Source organism: Podarcis melisellensis, assembly GCF_964234715.1.
Source record: "Podarcis melisellensis genome assembly, chromosome: 11".
In the NCBI taxonomy this organism is placed as follows: domain Eukaryota; kingdom Metazoa; phylum Chordata; class Lepidosauria; order Squamata; family Lacertidae; genus Podarcis; species Podarcis melisellensis.
Genome location: NC_138543.1, coordinates 33,997,550 through 34,017,051, shown reverse-complemented (window position 1 = coordinate 34,017,051; position 19,502 = coordinate 33,997,550). Strand labels below are relative to the sequence as shown.

The 19,502-nt window shown below is 41.1% G+C and overlaps 1 protein-coding gene across 4 annotated transcripts in view; it reads right to left on the bottom strand.

Moving 5' to 3' along the window:
- Positions 1-19,502, bottom strand: part of ARHGEF28 (Rho guanine nucleotide exchange factor 28) — a 140,050-nt gene that overhangs the window by 72,264 nt on the left and 48,284 nt on the right. For all 4 annotated transcript variants that reach the window (XM_081929334.1, XM_081929333.1, XM_081929331.1 and 1 more), the window contains exons 8-9: positions 15,447-15,499; positions 13,923-13,971 (exon numbers count right to left, since the gene is read on the bottom strand). In XM_081929334.1, the coding sequence (XP_081785460.1) occupies positions 13,923-13,971; positions 15,447-15,499 (102 nt within the window). The remainder of the gene's footprint in view (positions 1-13,922; positions 13,972-15,446; positions 15,500-19,502) is intronic.

Genomic DNA, 19,502 nt, shown 5'->3' with positions numbered 1-19,502 from the left:
CATAGCTTGCCAGACTCCGTACAAGTATTCTTCTATTGTAGGTAAAACTTTCCTCCTTCCCCCCATCCACTGCTAAAAGAATACGTGCTGTTATCAGCAACTTGCTCAGAGTTTTATGTATTTTCAGAACATAGGGCTTCAGGTAACCAAAGAGATTTGCTGGAGAGTTTTAATTGCATACTGTGCCCCACTATGTCTTTGATCTTTCTAACAATGTTCCTGTAATATAAACTCAGCCTTGCTCTAAGTCTATGATACGTGTACTGTATAAAATATGCACTCGTTTGAGTACACCTCTAGCCGACACAATCTAACTGATCCCAGAAAGAGCATACAACCATTGACACAGCTATTTGTAAAAGTTGTCTACTCTTTGGCCCAGTTTCACCAAAGTACATCTACTGCAAGTTTAAAACCACCACTTGTCAATCCCTTCCTCTTTTGTCTTTTTGCCTGTAAACACAATCTCCATCAAAATATTCTTTACTTGCAAAGGAAAGTAATAGGAGCTACTCAGATCTTCTAGCAAGGTCAATACTTATTTATAGTTTCCTGAACTTGACTTGCAATTTGTAAATACTTGGGGAGGGATGGCAGGGAGCAATTAATCCATGTTACATTTTACATTATATAATTACGTCTACCTTCTATAACTAAATCCATAAGCATATATCGCCCCGCCCTCATATATCATATTCAGTCCTTTTCCTACTTAAATGGAGCATAGAGCCGATGTTAATAATGAAATGATGGGAGTTAACTGTTCCCATTGTTAATCCCAGAATTTTATAAATTCAGTGTGTCCCAATCAGCATGGTTTTCTCAACAAGGTTCATTCCTACTTGTAGTGATGTCAGGTGATTATGTGGTCTGAGGGCCTGGGGGGGTAGGACTTCACCTCTCCCTCTCAGCGCTGTGCTCTGGATTCCCCTCCTTCCCCTCCATGCTCCAACCACCCATCAGCTGACTTGTGGTGTAGGACAAATAAGCCTGGCTTCCTGAAGATGGTCTCATGGGCCAAATGGAGAACTGGCGAGCCAAGTGTGGCCTGTGGGCTGGAGGTCCCCCACTCCTACTTTAAAAGAATCATGGCAAGAACACTCTGGTCCAAGTTAACAAATACTGTGCTCAAATAATTTCTTGTTCCGGGCAGGATATTTTTTTTTAACACAGAGCACCTTGCTTCCACCACTCTCTTGCTGGTTGCATTATCAAAATAAGCTGCACCATTACTGAACAACACCTTGAGAAGGCAGGGTGAGAAGGTAGGTTACAGCATTAAATATTAAATCAGTAAATCTGTGGAAATTAAGTGCACAATGTTGTTAAATGTGCAGCATGGAGGATCGTGCCTTGGGGCAGAGTTTCAGAGTGGACTAGATGATTTTCAGGTCTGCATCAATTATTGTCACTCTCTGATTCTATTCAACAAACTCAAGATTAACTAGACATCCTGCGAACAAGCCTTGGCATATTCCACTGCGGTTACATAATATTCTCAGCATGAATTAAGGGCACAGTTGCATAAGCCATCCAGTCTCTAGTTCAGACCAGTTCCCTGTAGTTTCAGCTTTAGCCTCATTATGAGCATTTTGCTATTTCCAACAACAGGAAAACCGCTTCCAACATTTCCCTAGACCCCAATTCAACATCCTAGACCCTAATTCAACATCTGCTTCCAGAAGGAGGTGAAAAATGTAGGATCAAGTTGGTCCCACTCATGAAGCTAATTCAGCTGTTTTAGCTGGTCCTGGCCTCCTTGCATAGGCGCCAGCTCTATAGGGGCCAAGGGAGTCTCCCCCCTTGGAGTTTTTTTTTTAAGTGGGTGGGCCTTTTTGCTGACACAGCCAGCTCTCTAGAATAGTGCAGCTCAAAATGTTAAGGTCAATTAAAAAGAATAATTTATGTATATTTAATACAAGTCAGCAAGTCAAAGGTAAACACAATATGAACAAGTAGAAAAGATAGGGAACACGAACAGAAACACCTCAGCTACTATATACAATAAAGGTATTGGCTCTGTTCAGATGACCCTCCAAGTCAAGGTTTTGAAATGAGCTTCAATTCCTCTCTCAAACTGTGCCTCCACCTTCAGTTTGCAGCTTAGTGCTAACCAGTGTTTGCTGCAAACCATGGTTAACATTTGTCCTTAAGTTAGAACTAGAAGCCCATTTCAAAGCCTGGATTACAATTCTGGTTTAGAGGGCAAGCACTAATCATAGCGGCAAACCCTGGTTAGTGCTAAACTACGAACTTGACACGAAGGAATGACTGAGAGGGAAGGAGGCTAATTTCCATTATTTTATGATATCATCAGAATTATGGATTATCTATTTCCCATACATTCTCATTTGGGGTATTTTCACATATGTGATGGAAGGAGAGAGGGAATGAAAGCCTGGCAAAGAAGTGGACTGAATTATCTGACTAAAAGGATTCTTTATGCAACACTCCTGAAGTTGTTTTTAGTAAAGTTCTGGGAACCCAAACTGTGCATGGCTACAGTTTCTTCATCATTTACTCACCTCTCTTTTCTTCAGTGTTGAGGTTTGAAGGAAGCCAAGAAAAGAGAGAACATAAAGTGCCCACTTAATATTTTTCTTGGAAATAATTTCTTTAAGCTCTGTTTACGCTTGCATAACCATAAATTTTCAGACAATAAAAGAGAGCATTTTCTCCATGTCTCTCTGCAATCCAAAACTTGCTTTCTTGCAACCCAACTCCCCATATTGATTATTTTATATATAGTACAGCATAAGATTCACAAACTCCACTGTAACATTCTGGATTTTATGTTTTTTTTTTATAAATATTTTATTAGGTTTTTAATAAACAAATTTCCACTTTCAAATACATACTTCCATAGATCCAATGGACTCCCCCCATCTCCCGAGCACTGCATTCCCTGTGTAACCAAAACCTCAGCAATTTGTTAACTTATTTTATACATAACAATATATCTTCCATTTTATCGTGTTATCTGATGTAAACATTTCAGTACAATTACATTAATTTTTAATTTCCACACAATAAAAATATTTCATTATTTCACTTCTGTCTTATAGTGTCTTATTTATCAATTCAGAAATTTGCCGATACTGAAGCTATACCTTCCTAGAAAGGAGCATTTTTTAACATTCATACAACTTATAATGCTTTTTCAAATAGTCCTTAAAATTTTCCCAAACTTCCTCCGTTTCTTCTTCTCCCGAGTCTCGAATTCTGCCAGTCATTTCAGCCAACTCCATATAGTCCATCAGCTGCGTCTGCCATTCTTCCAATGTGGGTAGATTTTGTGTCTTCCAGTGCTTTGCCAACAAAATCCTCGCTGCTGTAGTAGCGTACATAAAGAAAGTTCTATCTTTCTTGACCATCCTCTGGTCTACCATGCCCAGAAGGAAGGCCTCCGGTTTCTTAGGTAAGGTGAATCTCAGCACCTTTTTTAGTTCATTATGTATCATTTCCCAGAAGGCCTTCACTTTCGGGCAGGTCCACCAGAGGTGTAAAAATGTCCCTTCCTCTTCCTTACATTTCCAACATTTATTATCGGACAGGTGATATATCTTTGCAAGCTTGACTGGGGTCATGTACCACCGGTATATCATTTTCATAATGTTTTCCTTCAAGGCAGTACATGCCGTGAATTTCATTCCGGTGTTCCATAACCTTTCCCAGTCTTCAAACATAATGTTATGCCCCAAGTCCTGTGCCCACTTTATCATAGAGGATTTGACAATCTCATCCTGTGTGTTCCATTTAAGCAGCAAGTTATACATTCTCGAAATTAGCTTAGATTTTGGCTCAAGCAACTCTGTTTCTAGTTTCGATTTTTCCTCCTGAAAACCCACTTTTTTGTCTGCTTTAAAAACTTCCTGGATTTGAGCATAATGCAACCAATCTCGCACCTTGTTTTTTAACTTTTCCATACTCTGTAACCTCCATTTATCTCCAATTTTTTCAATTATTTCCCAATATTTAGGCCAGTGGGCCTCCATATTGAGTCTTTTACGTGCTTTGGCCTCCATCGGTGAGAGCCACCTCGGAGTTTTACTCTCCAATAAGTCTTTATATTTTGACCAGACCATGAAAATTGCCCTTCTGACAATATGGTTTTTGAACAATTTATGAACTTTAACCTTGTCATACCACAAATATGCATGCCACCCAAAAGCATTATCAAATCCCTCCAGGTCAAGGACATCGGTGTTCTCCAATAAAATCCAATCCTTCAACCAGCAGAGGGCTGCAGCTTCATAATATAACCTCAAGTCCGGCAGGGCAAACCCCCCTCTTTCTTTCGCATCTGTTAGTATTTTAAACTTTATTCGGGGCTTTTTGCCCTGCCAGACAAATTTAGATAAATCCCTCTGCCATTTTCCAAAACATTCCACCTTATCCACGATCTGGAGGGCCTGAAACAAAAATAGCATTTTCGGCAATACATTCATCTTTATAGCAGCTATTCTGCCCAGCAAGGAAAGTTTTAATCTTGACCATATTTCCAGATCTCTTTTGATCTCTGACCAACATTTCTCATAGTTGTCCTTAAATAAATTCAAATTTTTGGAGGTCAAATGGACCCCTAGGTACTTTACTTTTTTGACCACATTTAGTTCTGTTTCTTTTCTGAACTCCTCTATTTCAGTAATTGTCAAGTTTTTTGCTAAAACTTTAGTTTTTTGTTTATTCAGCTTGAATCCCGCCACCCAACCAAAGTCAGAAATTAATTCTAACGCTCTTTTAGTACTAGAGGCTGGCTCCTGTAATGTTAATACCAAGTCATCTGCAAAAGCTTTCAGTTTATATTGTTTCTCTCCGACCACAATTCCCTGTGTCAACCGGTCATTTCTAATCATGTTCAATAGCACCTCCAGGACTGAAATAAACAACAGAGGAGATAGAGGGCACCCCTGTCGTGTCCCTTTTTCAATTTTGAACTCCTCTGTCACCACGTTGTTTACTATCAATTTAGCTTTTTGTTCTGAATAAATTGCTTCTATTCCATTTTCAAACCCCCGCCCTACTCCCATCCTTTCCAAATTTTTCTTCATAAACAGCCAAGAAATGTTGTCAAAGGCCTTCTCCGCATCAATAAAAATCAACACCGCTCTTGTGTTTGAATTAATCTGTAAAAACTCCAAAATGTCAATGATGTTTCTTGTGTTGTCAAATAAGTGCCTACCAGGGAGAAAGCCTGCTTGGTCCTTATGAATCACTTCATTTAAGACTTTCTTAAACCTACTTGCCAAAATGTCTGCAAAAATTTTGTAATCCACATTTAGGAGTGAGATAGGACGGTAGTTTTTAAGTTGAGTTTTTTCAGATTCTAGTTTTGGGATCAACGTGATGAAAGCTTCTTTCCACGTTTCCGGTGCCTTCCTCCCCTCCATAATCTGGTTGCAAACTTCCAGCAATGGTTGTATCAATGAATCCTTCAGTACCTTATAATATTTGGAAGTAAGCCCATCAGGTCCCGGAGATTTGCCCAGTTGAAGGTTCTGAATGGCGCATTCAATTTCTTGAGTTGTAATATTACAGTTCAGGATTGCTCTCATTTCCTGGGGTATTTTTTGTAATCCATTGGTTATAACAAATTGGTCCACCTCTGAGCTTTTTTGTGGCCTTTGAGAATAAAGTTCTTTGAAATATCTCTGGAAGGACTTTCTAATTTCGTCGGGTTTCTGAACCATTCTCCCTTCAATCTCTAGATTTGTAACTGTGTTAAGTTTTTGTCTCTTTTTCAACTGCCAAGCCAACAATTTTCCACATTTGTTAGCAGATTCAAAGGATCTTTGTTTCATTTGTTTAATTTTCCATTCCACCTCTTGATTTATCAGTTTCGAATATTGTGCCTGGAAAAACTTCACTTCTCTCAATACTTCCTTTGATTTAGGCCTGGATCTCAGTTTTCTCTCTCCTTCTCTTATTTTCTCCAAGATCTTCTCCTTCTTTTCATTCCAGAGTCTTTTTTTAATCGTGTTCTGTTGTATTAGAAACCCTCTTATAACTGCTTTGCTTGCGTCCCAGATTATTCTTTTTTCCACATTTGTCTTTAAGTTTATTTCAAAATAGTCCTTTAAAACTTTTTGGGCCTTCTTAACAATCTCCTGATCTCTTAACAAAGCGTCATTCATTCTCCATCTGAACGATCCGGTTGTATTTAGTCTCAATTCCATTCTCAAGGCGTTGTGGTCGGAGCAGGTTTTTGGGCAGATTTCCACTTTTCTAGTCTTAGGTGCCAGCCCTCTAGTTATCCATATTTGGTCGATTCGCGTCCATGTCATATGGGCCTCAGAAAAAAAAGTTCCTTCTTTCCCTAGAGGGTTCTTGATCCTCCATATGTCAATCAAATCCAAATTGTCAGTCATTTCAAAAAAGGTTTTTGGTAGTCTGCCATCTTTCATTATATTAGCACTTTGTGACTTATCCATATTCACTGAGGCGACACCGTTCATATCTCCCAACATGATAATGTTGTTATAGTCCAAATAGTCCAGCATAATCTCGTGCAGCTTCTTAAAAAATTCCGATTTTCCATCATTTGGGGCGTAGATTCCTAGAATTAAAAACTTTTCTCCTTGTGTCTGGATTTCAATTGCCAAAATTCTGCCCTGTTCATCTTTAAATACAAATTTTGGGGACAAGTTCTCCTTTGCATAAATCACCACTCCTCTTTTCTTAACTTTATCCGATGAAATAAATTCTTGGCCTAGCCTTTTATTGATTAACACTTTTCTGTGGAGTCTTGTCACATGCGTTTCTTGCAGGCAAATAATGTCCAATTGTTCTTTTTTCAAAATATGAAATACTTTTCTGCGTTTTTCTGGAGAATTCCCGCCATTTATATTCTAACTAAGAAGCTGTAGAGACATCCCGGCCTACTTCTTGGGTATCACAGTTGGGTATCTAATTTGTCGTCCTTTTCCGGAAGCTGTGGTGCCGGGCCGCCTCCAGATGGTATGGATCCTGGTGGTAATCCCGGTGGTGGAGGCCAGGAATCTGCAGCTCTCTTTTGGAGGTCCTCCTCGTTGTCGTGTAGGAACTTCTGGTGGTCTTCTGGTGTTTTAATTCTTACCTTCTTTCCTCTATAGGTGAATGACAGACCTTGAGGAAATTCCCACCTATAAGGGATTGCGTTGTATCTTAACAATTTGGCCAAGTCTGTGTATGTGGCTCTAAGGTCCAACAAATATTTAGGAATGTCTCTATAAATTTCTGCCCTTTTGCCTTCAACTTCCAGGGATTTTTTAAAATGTTGGCCTAATATCTTGTCTCTTTCCTCTCTTGTTCTCAAACAAACCAAACAGTCTCTGGACTTATCTTTCTTAACCGATCTTCCCAGTCTGAAGGCCGTCACAATCCTGAAATCTTTATCTTCTTCAACCCCCCAAAATTTAGAAAACAACTCCGTCAAGAATTTCTCTAGGTTGCCCTGTTCCAACTCTGGGACAGCCCTCAGCCTAAGATTACATTCCTTACTTTTCAGTTCCACCATTGACAGGTAGGCTTGCTGTTCTCCTACCTGTCTTTTCAAAGGTCTTACTTCCCCTTTGATCTCTTCCACCTTCTTGCACGCTTGCTCAGCTTTTTGATTGGCTTCCGCAGCTAGTTTGTAGTTCTCCGCCGTAGCTCCTTGCAGTTTCTCAATAGCCTGAGTGTGCTGCGAAACCTGATCTGTTAACTTGCTGATAGTAGATGTGGCTCTATCAATTTTAGATGACTGATCGTCCACCTTCTTATTCAGAAGTGCCAGTTGTTCCAAAATTTGTTTCAAGACTGGATCAGTTCCTCCAGCTGCCATTTCTTCTGTAGCAGGCGTTTCAACTTCTTCCTCCTGCGCCGTCAGCACAGTTGGCACCGAGGATCTACGATGATGAATCAAGGTTGTTTGGACAAGCTGCCCAGCTCTCTTATCTTTTTTCTTTTCTTTAGCTTCCTCAGCTAAAGCTTCCTTAGCTTTAGCTGCTCTTGTTTTCGCTGGGCCACTCATTCCCCAGCTGCTGTTCAAGGTCAAATAGTCTTTCAATCCATGAGAAAGGCAAGCCCAGAGTATAAACAATTAAACCACAAAAAATCCCAATAAGATACAGTTCCCAGACCTCAATGCCTCCGCAAATCCACTAGGGGGGGTTTTCATAGGAAAGAAAGTTTCTTTTCCACCATCAAAGCTCCTATTTCAACTGAAGTCCCCAAGTTCAGAAAGGAGGCTTTCAGAAAGTTCTGTTTCAAATTAGTGCCACAAGGTAACGGAGAGGTTTCAATGACAGTATTAAAGCGATAGTGTATCCATCAATGCAACAGTTTATGTTAAGAAAAAAGTTTCAGCAGCCTGACAGTACTCCTTTACAACCCTGGCAGTCCAATAACTCGGTTATCCCCTTCAATTCCACATCTCTTCACAGTAGGAGGAGGATTCTCTAACACAATGAACCAAAAAATTTACTTCTTCACTCTTTTCAATTTCTAGAAACACACAGTCTATTAATGCCCCTTCTTACTTCTTTCAAAGTCTCTTTTTAGCGCTTCAGCCCGCATCGGGTTCTTTTGCTTTGCTCTGATTAGCAGGACCGGAAGGCGGACTTCCTGTTACTCGCCTCCCGTTTTCAGCCGAAATAGACAAATTTAAATTAATCCTTAATCAGTTCTTTGATACCCCTTACTCACGGGTAGATTGCAGCCAATTTCGATGTTTTTCAAGAAGAAAGGTCGGCGCTCATCAGCAACAGCAGCGCGGCTTCACTTCCGCGAAAAGAGCGATGAACTCACAGCGCCGCTCCCCCGTTCACGATCCGGAGCCTCTTACGAGGTCCCTTCCTCGCTTCTGGGGGGGCTTCTGGCACCCGCCGAGTCCCACGGCCACAGGCTCGCTCTGCCTGCGGTTTATCTGAATGGGTCTCCGCTTCGCCGTAGCGGACGACCCTTTTTCGCGGAGCCCCTCTTCACTGAGTAAAGAGGACCGCCATTGCCGTTTTGCGCCGCCTCCGGAAGTCCAACATTCTGGATTTTAAAACAGTTTTCATTGTTTTGAAAATATAAGCATGTCAGGACTTGGAAGCTCCATTAATAACTCTGAAACAGGACCAGTGTGTAAGAGAAGCGAAAGATGAAATCCGAATGGCACCAATGCAGGTGTCAACATCTCTATGTGGGGAGGGGGGGTATCAACATACATTGAACTAAATGTGCTACAGAAAGACTCTTGGCACAGACAGAGCAGGAGCCTGTGCTCAACAAGCCTATTTTGCTCTGCTGCTTGCCAATTGCAAGCTCACTGCATTAAGATAAGCCACGCACATGAAGATTCCTCTTGGCTTGCTAGCTCTGCCCTATACCCTAAAGGAAACCATGGAAATGGCCTGTTCTAAGCCCCTTTTCAGCCATCTGTTCCCAGTCTTGTTCTACAAAACAACTTTCCACACTATCTGGACTGAGGCACAGCTATCTAAGTTTGCAGTTTTAACTCCAGTTACCTGGCAGTAAGCCTCACAGAATTCAGTGTAACCCATTTCTGAGTAGCTCATGGTTAGAGCTGCAGCCTAAAACTCTCTTCCAAACCAAATGAGAAGTAAACAAGTATTTCATTTGTGTAAGGATGACACAGGACTTCTGTGTGGAGTGGAGACAGGGAAACCCATAACATTTTAAAACGGATTAACTGATTTACTCGAAGAGGAGAGAAGCAGATTTAGTTTTTTGTATCACGGGTAGGAAATAAAGGTAAGAAAATACAATATAGTACTGAAACCATGAGTTTACACAAATTTCATTGCCACCCCAGAGGTTCACAAAGTGTAACAGACCATTCTGTTGAATAGCTCAGAGTGCTGAGCGATTAAACTAGAATTACTGAGGAAACCAAAAAACTCAAAAGACACAATCCTTTACGTTTTCTGCTGCTACCCTGGTCACACCATGAAGCATGCCAAAAATTTGGCCTCGGTGCTTTTTATCTTCTGGAGTGCAAGCTGTGGTCGGCAGACTCTCTCACCTCCTCGGTAATACAAGCCAGGGAGCTCAGCAAAATAAAAACATCAGCTGCCAGGTCACTTGAACAATGTAACTCTGTACGCCAGGCTGCTATTATCTAAAACTGTGCGCTCCCCCAGATACTTCAATTAACACATTCTATTTTTTTAAAAAAATGGAAAATGAATGTTTTTCCAGTTAAAACAAGCTTTTGCAACTTTGAAAATAGGTATTGTGCATACATCCTCAGCCTTAGGATGGGGCGGGAGAGGGCAGTCATTTTTTCTTTTAAAAACATATTGCTCTTATTATACTGTTACGTATAACCAACTGTGCAATCTTCCACGACACCGAGTCTCAAGCACTTAGATAAAAGTTAGTAGTAATTCAAGCCACTATCCAAACTCTGACCTCTAGATCTTCCTAGGAAAGGGCCATAGCTCAGTGGTACAGAGCATATGATTTGCATGCAAAATGTCCCATGGTCATTCCCTGGCTGGGAAAGGCTCCTGTCTGATACCACAGCCATCTGCACAGTAGATCAATATTCTTACTCAATATAAGGCAACTTCCTATTTTCCAATACTGCAGAAATGCCATTGTGAGGTTGTCCATTTGTGAATGCTACCCAACTCTCTGCAAGCTAAACTAGTTCAACGGGGGAAAGAGTTCTTGCTCAGCCACTGTGTTAGCAAAATTCCCTATCCACAATCTATTACCAGGGGTAGAAAACATGGTGCCCTCCACATGCAATGCTATTGGCCATCGGCTATCCTGGCCGGGGTGGATGGGAGTTGTATCTGAGACATCTGTAGGGCACCTCACTGGCTATCTCAGTTCTAAATGGATGCAGTTCAATGTATCATCATCTTATCTCACATGTAATCTGGGCTTCAGAAAGCACACACCAAAGAAGCACTGACCATAGCTCAGTGGCAAAGCATGAACTTTGCATGCAGAGGTCCCCTGCAAGGAAGACCGGTAAAGTAAAGGGCTCCTGGACAGTTAGGTCCAGTCAAAGGTGACTATGGGGTTGTGGCACTCATCTCGCTTCAGGCCAAGAGAGCTGGTGTTTGTCCACAGACAGCTTTCCAGGTCATGTGGCCAGTATGACTAAACAGCTTCTGGTGCAACAGAACACAGTGACGGAAACCAAAGTGCACAGAAATGCCATTTACCTTTCCGCTGCAGCAGTAATTATTTATCTACTTGCACTTTGACGTGCTTTTGAACTGCTGGGTTGGCAGGAGCTGGGACAGAGCAATGGGCGCTCACCCCGTTGCAGGGATTCGAACCACCAACTTTCCGAGTGGCAAGCCCAAGAGGCTCAGTGGTTACGATCAAAGAGCCACATATGTGCAAGGAAGAGTAGTCCAGCACTGAGCAACATGGCCTATCCTACACAGAACTATTCATGGCAGGAAGCAATTCTGATGAAGAGATCAATGCAATTCAATGTATAATGGACCCACAGAACAGAAAAATCTCACCTATACGTTATAGGTTAAAAAATACAATGGAAGAAAGTTTCCTAATACATCAATTAAGAGCAATATTCACACTTTGCTCATTTCGGTGAATTAAATCAGAAATTAACGTCTTCTCTTTTCCCTCAGTCTCTGCAGAGCCCTCATGAAAAAGGGCCCACACAAGATACCGTCTTATTCTGTAGTTATGGATTTGCAACAATCATGAAGGGGTTTGCATGGAATCCTGCTGAACTGAGCAAGGTTTAAGCCCTGCTCCTCCGCTGATGCATGGGAGTGTAATCTTGCTGCCTTGGCTGCGCATGCCTGTTCCTTGGTGAGAAAAAGGGGTGTACAGCTCATGCAGGAATTAACTTTATCCTCCTACACATCAGCTGGTGTCACAGGTGACATCAACAGATGGGCAAGTGGGAGTGGTTTGGAAAAAATGGCCCCACAGGCCTATTTTGACTCCCTGGCGAGTCAAGGTTGGCCCATAGGCTGGATGTTCCTCGCCTCTGATCTACACTGATTGGCAGTGGCTCTTCAGGGTTTCAGAAGGGGGACGTGTCCAGTCGTGCCTGGAGACACCAGGGATTGAATCTAGGGCCTTCTGTGTGCAAAGCAGATTTTTCTACCACTGAGCTACAACTTTCCATATATGTGCAAAAGCAAAGATATGTCACTAAAACAATTGTACATTTATGACTTGATTCTTTACAGAACGTAACTTCCTGCATTGTGTAATGGCATAACAATGTGGCAACAGACTACAGGCAGTGATGTCGCTGCAACAATCAGAGATCATGAGAGTGTCTCTGTTTTGGAGAGCTAGCTCAAGATCTTTTGCTGCCTGAGGCCATTTTTTGAAAAATTGTGTCTTATTCCAGATTCCTACATAGGAGGAAAACAACCCTTAAAATAAAGGACCTGAAGTAAAACAAAAGGGGCTTCTTGCATTTGTATAAATGAATAGTGCCCTCCTTGTATAAAGAGTTTCCTTTTGGCAGAAAAGTCTTGCTGTTGTCTGCGACGGAAGGTCATAACAGCAGACTGTTAATCCAATGGAAGAGATCTTGACAAGCTTTTCAAAAGATGCCTTCATTTCCTAATATTCTTTCTAATTCCTTCTAATCAAAAAATGTTCTGTTAAGTGAGACAGTAATGCAGAAGAAGAGGAGAGCCTTATCTGCTTTACAATTTATAATAACTTGACTTGTAATATTAATTTTATGACATAGACACAGATACTTTGTCCTATCCCTCCCTAGTTTATTTATTTCTCTTGTTCCTTTCTCTCTGGACATTCCCCTGATGCCATTATCTCTCATTTTCCTCATTCCTTTCCCCTGATTATTGTCATCTTTCCATTCCCCCCCCCCCAGTCCTGTCGCCCGCTGTGCTCTTTGCTTGCCAAAACAATAATGCTTATTTATATAACAATGCCCAAAGAAAGAAAGAAACCCAAAACAATATTGTTTTTTAAAAAACGTCAAGCTATTTGGTGCGATAATACTGCAGCATTCATCTTTTATTAAGGAACAACTCAGTTTAAAAGATGTGTGGCAGATTTTCCATTACAAATAAACCATCACCATGCCCTACTCCTTTGCAACAGCTCAGTTACTTTTAAGAACTTCTACAGACTGCCTTCTGCGCTGCTTGCACCAGATGAGTCCAGGGATGGAGAGGTGTTAGGAGACAACTCTTCCCCTCTGTGTCAGGCCTTACCATGGCCGGCCTGCCCATGAGGTAGACTGAAGCATCCGCCTTAGGTGGTATAATCCTGAGGAGCGGTGCACCCACAGATGCCCCCACCCCCCCTGCTGCCATTGCCATGCAACCCCAGCAGGCAAGGCTTCTGCAGGCAGAGAAACCTTCCCAATCCGCCTCAGAAGGAGACACAAATTTGCAAATATATTATACCTTCAATGAATCTGATCTCTCAAAACTGAAAAATATGTAGAGCATTTATGTTAATATTTGAAATGAGCCATTAATATGTTGCTTAATACCACACTGGTCTCTTGTGACTGAAAATAGCTTAAATAAAAAAAAAAACCAATGGTCTAATCTTACATGCTTAAATGTGAGATTGCACAGAACTACTAAATTAGCATCCATAAGGAGGCATTCAGCTCATGCTCTGTTCGAGCACCTTATTTCCCATATGATTTCTGTCTTGGAAGCAGAGCTGAGGACAGAGCCGGCCTCCACTTTGAACCAGGAAATAAAACAATGGAGGCTGGAAGTCGGAACATGAAGAGGCCTGGAGACACAACACCTTCCCCCTGGTGGTCAGCCCAGAAACATATAGCAAGGTACTGGTCCTTTAAGGCAGCTGGAAAAAGTGGGAGACAGACAGAGAAGGGAGACAGGTCTCTGTAGTGCATCTCCAAACCTGCAACTCCTTGTCACCAGAGAGAGTGATAACCAGAAGATTATAAGGCATTGGGGGGGGGGGGCTGAAAAAACACAGCTGTTCCTTACCTAAATCATCTTCATTTTCACTTGGCTGAATCACATGATCTTTGTAAAACTACAAAACAAATGGGAAATAGATTTTGTTCCAGCTTGGAAAATTTCAGAATGCAATGTGTTTTTCAAAAAAACACTCACCGTATTTCAAAAACACTCATTGTTATTTTTTTTTAATGTCATGCAAAACCACCTACAAAGAACAAAAGACGATCGTCTGTCTTAGTAAGCTCCTAATTTTCCCAAACAGCAAAAATCAGGGCTTCAACCATTATTCTGGGCCACTGGGAATTTTTTATTTCAAATAATGCAAGGGGCTGTCAAATAATGCAGGGGGGTTGACATTGACCAGCTCTTTTCTTTTATAGGCATCAGATAAAGAAAAAACACATCCCAAAGCTTTTAGGCGAACAACCTATAATTTACTTTCAAAAAGAAAACAAAATCAAAGCAGACCACAGAACATCAGAGCCATCTGCTCCCTGTGTAGTCTAATTCATTCCCCAGTGTTATTTAAAGACATGGGAGCTCCCCTATGAACCACTCACTCCCATGTCAGATGCAAACACATTGGCCAGAATCCAGCCCATAGAATCCAGCCTGCTGGAGATATCTGTTCTGGTTAACTAGGGGCAACCATCAAATGACCATAAATGCAAGCTGTGAAGGCTAGTCTAATAGGGCAAGTCTGGTGCTGCCCCACCAACCAGTCTCCCCTAAGCCAGTCCCTGCCTGCTTGCCTTCCTTTATCACAGTGTTGCCCTTGTAGAACTCAGCAAGGAAGAGGATGGAAGATGGAACTAGAATTAATTGGCTCAACCTGCCATTGGCTCTGGCTCAATCTACCGTCTGGGCTCCCTGCCTTCTGCCCCACCAGCCACCACTGAAGGCAAGGCACTCTTACAGAAAATAAAGGACTAGAGCTGAGTGACAGAACATGTTGTTTGCAATCACCAGCAGAAAAAGGATCACAGGTAACAGGGAAACATGTTGAGCTTCAAGACAAAGGAGTGCCATTGAGGGGGGTCCAACTAAATATAAAGCAGCTCCACAGAGACACGTATTCTAAGACGCATGGAATAAGATGGTTGTGTTTCATTAGTTCTCCCACAAAGCAGAGTTAACTGCATTCATCATCAGTAAGACAGCACGTTTGATTTTGGACATAGTAAATTATTGCCATCGACTTTATGTCACAACAAGATAAATAGAAGTCTCTGCAGAACAGAGCTGCAGTCATAAAAGCCCCTAGTTCTCAGAGGCTATTCCTGCAGCATATATGCCCAACTAAAATATGACTGGTCACAATTATCGTAGCTTTGTATCCCAGGCAAAAAATAAAAATAAAATTACTTCTTCCCCCATAGCAAACCTGAATGTTGAAATTACTCAGGCAGCTTAGATATTTCTCTTGGAAGAAGAATAGAAAGAACTGCTGTTTGGAAGGCATAAGCCAACTTCATTTTCAATCCTGGAAGGTGCTGTAGAAGAACCTCCGTGGATTTAGCCATTCATAAAATGATAATAGAACTGTACCGTTGAATCTTCATTTTTGAAAGCTGGCTCTTCAGAAACAAAGTCCATGGGATCTGTTTAAAGAGAATCCGTTCTTCCATTAGGATTTGGGGGTTGCCAATTGCGGAAGTTGATTCTCCGCCCCCCCCCCCCAAAGACAATGAAAGTGAGAAACAGAAAGATATACATAGACCTAACAATGTTCTTTTACAATATACTGTATGCACAGCTCCCAAAGTAGCATGCCTGTGGTTGAAATACTAGACATTTCTTAACAAGCTGTTGTGCTGTTTTAATGGACTGATTGTAAACAAGCTCTCTTTTTTCCTTTAAAGGGGTGTGCTGTAAAAATACATGCTGAACCCTAAACTAGCTTTATGGATTAATATGTACTTGCCGAACTGCACAGACTGCTACAGGCATTTTATAATACACATGGGATCTGATTTTATTATTGAAGGGGGGGAAAAGGGAAGGCAATTTCATGCATTTTAAAAGCTCTTTCTCTTTGACTACAGGGAACAATTGTGACTACAGTATTATTTTGTTTCCTGGCTCCTTTTCAAAACTCTGAAGGAAGGACATACTGCACCAAATCCATATTTAATTCATTTTCCTCCAGCCACAGACAGTGCCAGCATTATGAAAGAGAGACATGAATATTCTGTGCCTAAGCACATTTTTTCAGGGACACAGGTGGCGCTGTGGGTTAAAGCCTCAGCGCCTAGGACTTGCTGATCGAAAGGTCGGCGGTTCGAATCCCTGCTGCGGGGTGCGCTCCCGCTGCTCGGTCCCAGCGCCTGCCAACCTAGCAGTTCGAAAGCACCTGCGGGTGCAAGTAGATAAATAGGGACCGCTTACCAGCGGGAAGGTAAACGGTGTTTCCGTGTGCAGCTCTGGCTCGCCAGAGCAGAGATGTCACACTGGCCATGTGACCCGGAAGTGTCTCCGGACAGCGCTGGTCCCTGGCCTCTTAAGTGAGATGGGCGCACAACCCCAGAGTCTGTCAAGACTGGCCCGTACGGGCAGGGGTACCTTTACCTTTACCTTTAAGCACATTTTGTGTAATCTCCTGTTCACCCTACAACCTATGTGAGTAGGTAAAATAAATGGAGTTTTTAAAAATAAATGAATAAACTTCGCTGATACCTTGTTTAATGTTTGGTGGGGGTTTTTGTAAACCACTATTTACAATCAAGTGGTATATACATTTTATTAAACAAACAAATATTTTTTCTTTTAGTCGTTTTTTATTATACTTCTCTTGTTTCATGGGATGGAAATCTATCATTAAAAAAAATACTCTTAGCAACACTTTCAGATATTATATAAAAGCAGGCAGGGGGAGGAAGCCCAAGTGAATCATACTGATTCTTTGCAACTTCCTATGCAATATCCAAGGGAAAATGCTGGGAATTCAAAGACCTGGGAATTCAAAGACCTGGAGAAGACGGGGGAGTTCTGCCTGTAAAGCTGCTCTAAAAAATATCTGAAATGTGCTGCTTTATAAAAACAGGTGATCATTTTAGTGCTTTAGTGTCTGTGTATGATTTTTCAGCCCTTGTTTGATCCACAGTAACAAGGCACTCATACCTTTCTTTCAGAGGAATACTACCTCCATTCTTAACACTGCTTCATTTTACATCAACTTCCTGGCCTACGTTTTTGCAACAAAATTAAATATTCATGATAGTGTATTCAATTTTTCCCTACAATGTGTTTTTATCAGAGCCAACAGCCAATAGCATCATTTCTAAAGACTAGACCCTTTTATAGTGTCCAAGAACTCAAGGCACCACAGTCACTTAGCAATCTCCTGCTACAGGAAGATTTACATCTACATATTCTACAATGTAGAAACACCCAGCTAGCATGCAGAATGCTCTGCCATCCATATCCAGTGGACAGAACACTTGTTATCTTATTCTATGTTCAGGCTTCCCTCCTAAACACTGACAGATTCAGTTTAGCTCTCCCACCTCCAGAAGCCTGAAGGTGGCAGACTAAGGCAGGATGCAAGAAAAGCACCGAAATGAATTGCTAGTGACAAATTGCTGGAAGTGCAACACAGGGCAATGCTGAAATGCTTCTGAGCATTAACAAGCTTTTTATTCTTTTTCTTTTATATCCACCAACTAGACGGGGGGGGGGGGACTGCAAGAGTCTGACACAGTAATATACAAGTGCCGCAAAAAGTGGATAAAATGAGATAAAGAGTGCTTGCAGACAAAAAAAGAAAATGTTAAACTTTAAAATTAATGAACAGAGAATGGTTTACTAAGTTCTTCTAAATACTTTCCTGAGGACTAAATTCTAAACCAAATTGCTATTTGTCGTAGATTTCCTCTCCCTTAAAGGACTCATTTAGCAAACAGAGTGTTTTGTTAATTAAAAGTGTATGACTGGAATTTCAGCCTCACTCATTTTGGACGTGATTAAGTTATGGGAGATTCACTCTCATAATAAGGGGGGAACAACTGCTAAGCATATTACTTCTGTGTTGTTTCTAAGAAAGAAACAACACAGAAATGATGACCTTGAAGCCTTCCAGATGTTGCTGGACAACATCCCATAATCACTAACCATTGACCATACATGTTGCTGTCATCGTCACTGAAATTTGTATACTGTCTTTCATCTGAATATCACAGGGTGGTTCACAACATAATACAAAATGAGGACACAAAATGCATAACAAAACAAAACAATAACGCCCCCAAACATATTTAAAAGGCCATAGAATGTTAATTAGTCAAAGGCCTGGATATAGAGAAAGTTATTCACCCGGTGCCTAAAGATATGCAACGAAGGCGTCAGGCAAGCCTCCTTTACAACTTAGACTGACTCTCTGCAATAATGCTTCACATCTCCTTTGATCCAAAATAGTTCCTTTATGAAACCAAATGAAGGACTATCTCTAGTTAGAACATTTAAAGCTGCCCTTCTATAGACACTTAACCCAAGTAAATTTAAGTCCCACTGTGAGGGCTGCTTCTGAGTAACATGTGATGTGTTGTGTCTATATCAACAGGCTGAGCTTTACATGTCCTATAATTTTTTCCTGCTGCATTAAAGGAACGTAAAGTGAAGAAGATTCCTATGCAAATGATGAGAAATGAATAACTATGAATTACTTTCCCCTCTTAGTTTCTACATTATAATATTTTGTGGATATCAGTCTACAAAAACTCTGATGTATGACAATGCAGCAAACACCCAGAATCTTGTCCCGGAATCAGGAATCAGTCCTGCTTTGTGAAAATTGAGTTTCGAAGTGATAGGGGTGAATCTCACGAAATTACAAATATGCCCTCAAAATTAGAGAGGCAAAATCTTCATTATCAAAGCTACCTGGAAAAGTGCTATATATATATATTACACTGAAATAGCATCAGTGGAATTCTGCCCTCTTCTGGCATTTCTGAAGAATTTACAGATGGCTAGTATACAGAGTCAAAATATTTAGATCCTAACTATCTTCACACTTCATTCAAGGGTATAACATCTACAGATTTCTGTGTAGAGCAGAGCCCGTTTGCCTTATCCAAAAATCTGTCCCTTACATCCCAGCTCTGTCTGAGTGTCCCTGGTTGTCCCTCAAGTTGGTGAGCTTCATTTGACATCAACATGAAACCAAGCCTTTAGTTCAGTGGGCATCTTCTACCATCACCTTTAAACATTTGCCAAAAACTTTTCTTTGCAAACAGGCTCATTTTCTGTGGTCGCTAATTTTAAATATTCATGTGGTTTTTCTGTGGTCGCTAATTTTAAATATCCATGTGGTTTTTACTGTTATGTATATATGTACAGTATGGCAGCCATTTTTTATGACAGTTTTCCATAGTACAGAGTACCAGCACCTCTTCCTTTGCTGCCCATGGCAGCCATTTTGTGCTGGCACCTACAACACTTTTAGTAACGTACAAGTACCGGCACCTCATTTTTATTTTTACCAAAAGGAAGCACTGTGTGTGTTTATGTATTGTTGCAAACTGCTTTGGTGGTTTTTATGAAATCGTGGTGTATACAAGTATTTTAATTAATTTATAAATATAGGAATCACAAAGGCGCATCAAA